This window comes from Astyanax mexicanus, chromosome 13, assembly GCF_023375975.1.
Source record: "Astyanax mexicanus isolate ESR-SI-001 chromosome 13, AstMex3_surface, whole genome shotgun sequence".
NCBI classification, from domain to species: Eukaryota; Metazoa; Chordata; class Actinopteri; order Characiformes; family Acestrorhamphidae; genus Astyanax; species Astyanax mexicanus.
Window position 1 is genome coordinate 51,285,001 of NC_064420.1, and position 5,910 is coordinate 51,290,910.

At 33.6% G+C, this 5,910-nt stretch overlaps 1 protein-coding gene across 1 annotated transcript in view; it reads right to left on the reverse strand.

Annotated features, from left to right (window-relative positions):
* Positions 1-4,919, reverse strand: part of LOC103039847 (dysbindin-like) — a 20,273-nt gene extending 15,354 nt beyond the window's left edge. Inside the window, exon 1 of the mRNA XM_049486360.1 lies at positions 4,877-4,919. Within this exon, the coding sequence (XP_049342317.1) occupies positions 4,877-4,919 (43 nt within the window). The remainder of the gene's footprint in view (positions 1-4,876) is intronic.
* Positions 4,920-5,910: the final 991 nt, after the last annotated feature.

Consider the following 5,910-nt stretch of genomic DNA (forward strand, 5'->3'; position numbering starts at 1 on the left):
ACCTGAGCCAGGTTAGCCGTTAGCCGTTTATCTCAGACTCTTAACCTCAGCCTGACCTTATTATTAGTCTCTTACGATTCCCTTTCCTGGAAACTCTGTTTAATCTGATCAACAGCAGGCCACGCCCACTCAGCTCTGTACTGCATGAATGAACAGGTCTGAGGGTGTGATGTAATGAGTCTGAGTGATTGATATGTGTTACTGTGCAGCAGAGATAAGAGATAATCGAGTGAGTCTTCCTGGTCTATCAGAACTTTACTTGCAGGTTTCAGATGATAAGAAATCACCAATTATCATTTTCACCCTGTTCTTCAACACTTAGAAAACCACCAAAGAGCACCTTTTTATTATTATTATTTTATTTGGGTCATTATTGGGTCATTATTCTCAGCACTGCAGTGATACAGCCAATCAGCTTGCTGGTAATGCTATAAGATGTGGAGGGTCCAAATGTGGTGCTATTAAGGAAAGGCCCTTATTAATATAACTGTGGTTGATGGATCGTGATGTCAGTCAACTGTGGAGCTTCAAAACTGGCATCAGTAATCAGGGTAACTGTGCCACTCGCTGGCTAATGGCAGAACTGAGCTTCTAAGACAAAACAGAATTTAAGAACACATGAAAACTCGGTCAGCACTAAACAAACTTTTATGTCATCAGTGACATCATCAGCTTTTAAAAACAGATCAAATCAAATCACCACAAACACGACCATTATACACCCGTAACCATCCCAAACATCTAACACTTCACACACACATATATACATATACACACAGATTGGGCAGATACTTATATTTATTCCCTGTTTTTCTGTCCTTTTTATCTCTATTCTCTCTTTATCCACATTCAAAAAATATGAAAACTATACACAGTATTTATTGGTCTATTGTTTTTTGTAGCGGCTCTGCTCTCTTTGTGGTAGTTCCTTAATATTATTCTATTTTCTTGCTGTATTTTGTCTTTTTTATCCCTCCATTTTTTTGCCTGTTATTTTGCTTATATTTTAAAGGCCGTAATTGCCCAGCACTAGTGGGGTGTCAGATAGTAATGAGAGTCATGATTGAATCAAAGGTGATATGTTTGCATGCATCAGTTTTAATGAGTAAGAGTAAAATCCTATCGCCCCCCACCCCCACACTCACACACTGGAGCTGCAGCTCGTTCAGGGATTAATCTGCTCGTATTAAAAATACGAGGATTTAGAGACGATTCAGAGTCAGAGCTCGAGTCACGGAGGAGATCAGACGAGCTGAGGCACATCTAACATCTTATACGTCAAAATCAGAAACACCTACTCAGCACACTAAAGTATCTTTAAAGAAATAAAATATACCAGTTCTGCTTAAAATTTTATACATGTTCGTAACCTTTAAAAAACACTTTTATTGTGGTAATTTCTGCCTCTGCAGCTCCTCTCAGGTACAACTGTGCTATAGGCGAGGATGATGTTTCACTTACAATATGCAAATCAGTCAATCAGTAATCCCGCCCCCCTGCTGACATCCAATCATCTAGGTCTCATCGCTATCAGAGGCACACTACTGCTGCTGCAGCTTAGCCAATCAGTTCTTCGTCCTGCCCCGCCCCTAAACCCATACATCACCCAGTACCCCTCCCATTTTTTAAATGTAGCTTAGTTTAGTTTAGTTTATTTTGGTTTTGCAAAACATACACACACATAAAAAAAATATAATATATTTATATTATATATATACATGAACACAAATTTGAGCTAAGTGTGGGGGTCAGGGGTTTTAGTTCCACTTTAACACTGGCGCTACGAAGCTAATGAAGCTAACAAGCAATGGAAGCTTATGTACAGCAATTAGCACTGTACAATAGTAATTTTACTACAATAGAGTAAAGTTCAATATGAGTTAAAAATTCAGGCTTTCAGTTAACAGCTGTGCTGAACTCATCAAAAGTTAATTACTTGAATTTCTTGCCTCTTAATGTGTTTGAGAGCATCTGTTATAAATTGTGATTGGCTGAGAGGCGTTCTATTAGTGCCGTTATCAGCCGGTAATGCACTGTAACCGAAACTCTCCATGTATTACTGTATTACTCCGCCCACATATAGGTAACCTAGCAACCATGCAGCGCTTACAAGCCAAACAGTGCAGCTACAAACAAACAGAGCAGCAATGGAACTATTTTAACTGGCGGAGTTTTTATAACCAAACAGATCCTATTTTCTCCTCCTCTTTAACTCTTTACAATCTTTCAATAAACGATAAGCAATAATGAAACTGTGGTATAATCATAATAATACACTCCCTCTTGTGTATTATCACTTAGTTATAAAAGCAAGAACTACTCAACTAAGTAAAGAAAATAAAAAAATACTTTAAGAAAAGTGCAGTCACAACAAAGACCATTAAAATGTTAAAATGATGAAACTGGCACTCATCAGGACTAAGTTTGTCACGATTTCCAGCCTTAACCTCAGTATTCTGGTTTGATTAACACTGTTTTTAAGTTACTAAATGATTCCTTATGTGTTCCTTCATAAACTGATAGATCACTTCACTACTCATTTACTAGGAAATTAAAAAGTATGAGTAAAAAGTAATTACCATTAACAATTACCAACAGCATATATTCCTTTTTCACTTATAAAATCTTATATAAATCTTGTTTCTGCAGTTTTTGGTCCATAATGCACAAAAAACATGCTTTTTCGTATCGTTCGGCTGCTGCACTTGTGCAGATCTCCATATCTCCACCAGCACACTGACCCTCCTCCTCTTTCACTGTAAGCAGAAAGCTGATTGGCTCTTTTTGTTGCCAGTCATAATTCAGCCCCTGGTGTTGTTAATAGCGTCTCTGCTGCAGTGAAGAGGAGGAGGAAGGACAGAGTTAATGTGTTTTTCTAGATGATTTATTGATTTAACGCCTTTTCATCTCCTTTCTATTCTCTCATTTCGTCCTCCCTCGCTCTGTCCATCCATCCTGGACCCGAGCTCCTCCCCCATCACCCTCGTCCAATCAGTTCCGCTCCGTATCACAGCCCGGAGGAGAACTGATGATCTTCAGCTTCTCACACTGATCTGACAGAGCGAGTCCAGATCCAGATCACAGTGAGGAGAACAAATAGCACCTCAAATAATGCAGAGAAAACAAGTTCATAATTATAAAGTTCAGAAATTAATATTTAGTGGAATAATCCTGGTTTTAATCACAGTTTTCATGCATCTTTGCATTATTTGAGGTCTGAAAGCTCTGCATCTTTTTTGTTATTTCAGTCATTTCTCATTTTCTGTAAATAAATGCTCTAAATGAGAATATTTTATTTGGAATTTGGGAGAAATGTTGTCTGTAGTTTATAGAATAAAACAACAATGTTCATTTTACTCAAACATAAACCTATAAATAGCAAAATCAGAGAAAGCAAGTAATATATGGTAATGTCGTAATATATAGTAATATGATTTTAATAGTAGTAAAGAGTGATATAGTAATATATAGTGATATAGTAATATGTAGTAATATATAGTAATATATAGTGATATAGTAATATGTAGTAATATATAGTAATATATAGTAATATAATAATATGTAGTAATATTATTTTAATAGTAATAAAGAGTGATAAAATAATATATAGTAATATATAGTGATATAGTAAAATACAGTAATATAGTAATATGTAGTAATATATAGTAATATATAGTGATATAGTAATATGTAGTGATATAGTAATATACAGTAATATAGTAATATGTAGTAATATATAGTAATATATAGTAATATATAGTGATATAGTAATATATAGTAATATATATTGATATAGTAATATGTAGTAATATATAGTAATATATAGTAATATAATAATATGTAGTAATATTATTCTAATAGTAATAAAGAGTGATATAATAATATATAGTAATATATAGTGATATAGTAATATATAGTAATATATATTGATATAGTAATATGTAGTAATATATAGTAATATGTAGTAATATAATAATATGTAGTAATATTATTCTAATAGTAATAAAGAGTGATATAATAATATATAGTAATATATAGTGATATAGTAATATATAGTGATATAGTAATATGTAGTAATATATAGTAATATAGTAATATATAGTAATATAATAATATGTAGTAATATGATTTTAATAGTAGTAAAGGGTGATATAATAATATATAGTAATATATAGTGATATAGTAATATGTAGTAATATATAGTAATATAGTAATATATAGTAATATAATAATATATAGTAATATATAGTGATATAGTAAAATACAGTAGTATAGTAATATGTAGTAATATAATAATATGTAGTTATACTAATTTTAATAGTAATAAAGAGTGATATCGTAATATATAGTAATATGCAGTTATAGGCTTTTTAATAGTAATATATAGTAATATATGCTTTAAATAGTGATATATATATATATATATATATATATATATATATATATATATATATATATATATATATATATATAGTAACTATATATTGTAACAGGCTTTTAAAAGTACTATATAGTTATATTGGCTTTAATTTAAGCATGCCATTAAATTCTTCAGTCACATTAACAACTCTGCACTCATTTATTATCAGATATATACAAGAGATAATAATAAAATATTAGTGTTATATTTTTACTTGTTATGCAATGAACCCACACAGCGGTGGTTGTGACATCATAACATCATAACATCTTAACACGTGACTAACTGAAACTGCTTAGTAGCCAATTTCTGTAATAACTGTGATGATGATCAGTGTGTGTGTTGTGTATTATAGTTTAATGCCATTCTATGTAAGTGATGCTGTTTATAATCACATGTGATTATAAAATAGGAATGTAATTAAATAGAGAAAGTCATTACTCCATCATTACTCACAGGAGAGAGGACTGCTGTGGTTCGTCGCTCCAGATGTCGACATGACGCCTCCTGGGAAGAGCTGATGATGCATTGAGTGAGAGTGTGTGTGTGTGTGTGTGTGTGTGTGTGTGTTTATGGTGTAGAGATGCTGGTCATTTCTCAGCTGCAGTAAATCCCTCAGTTTTCACGTCCAGAAGCTTTAAAATAGTAAAAATATATATAATTTAAATTATTTTTATATCCAGATTTGTATTTTCCTCTCTCTCTCTGTCTCTCTCTCTCTCTCTCTCTCTCTCTGTATGTGGGTTAAGAGGGCTGGTCTGTACCATGTGGTCAGTAGTAGTGGGGGGTGATCTGAGGGTTATTATGTAATCCTGAGTTAAATAAACAGGGTTATGTAGAGTAAAGCAAGTATAGTTACTCTACAAACACAATACAGTCCTAATAATCTAATATACTATAGCTATGATGGTGGAACTGGCACTAATCAGGACCACTCCAAGAAAGGAAGAGTATATATGTATTTATGTACATTGTCTCTCTCTCTCTCTCTCTCTCTCTCTCTCTCTCTCTCTCTCACTCACTCACTCTCTTTCTTTCACTCACTCACTGACACACACACACACACACACACACACACACACTCATTCACACACTCACACTCACTATCATTGTTTTACAAGGGTATCTTTCGTGTTATGCTGCTGCCCTCTGCTGGACACTCACAGATACTACAACCTCAGTATAGTAAGCTGGTGCCAGGTGGTTGTTAAGGTGATTGATTAGGTGTTGTTAGGTGGTTGTTAAGGTGGTTAATAAGGTGTTGTTAGGTGGTTGTTAAGGTGGTTGATAAGGTGTTGCTAGGTGGTTGTTAGGTGGTGGTTAGGGTGGTTGATAAGGTGTTAGGTGGTTGGTAAAGAGCAGTTAGGTGGTTGCTATGATAGTATTAGGTCGTTGGTAAGGTTTTTAGTTTACTTGTTTTTCATTTTAGTTTGTTTTAGCCAGGTGGTTGGTAAGGTGGTTGGTAAGTTGATGTTGAGGGTTGTTAAAGT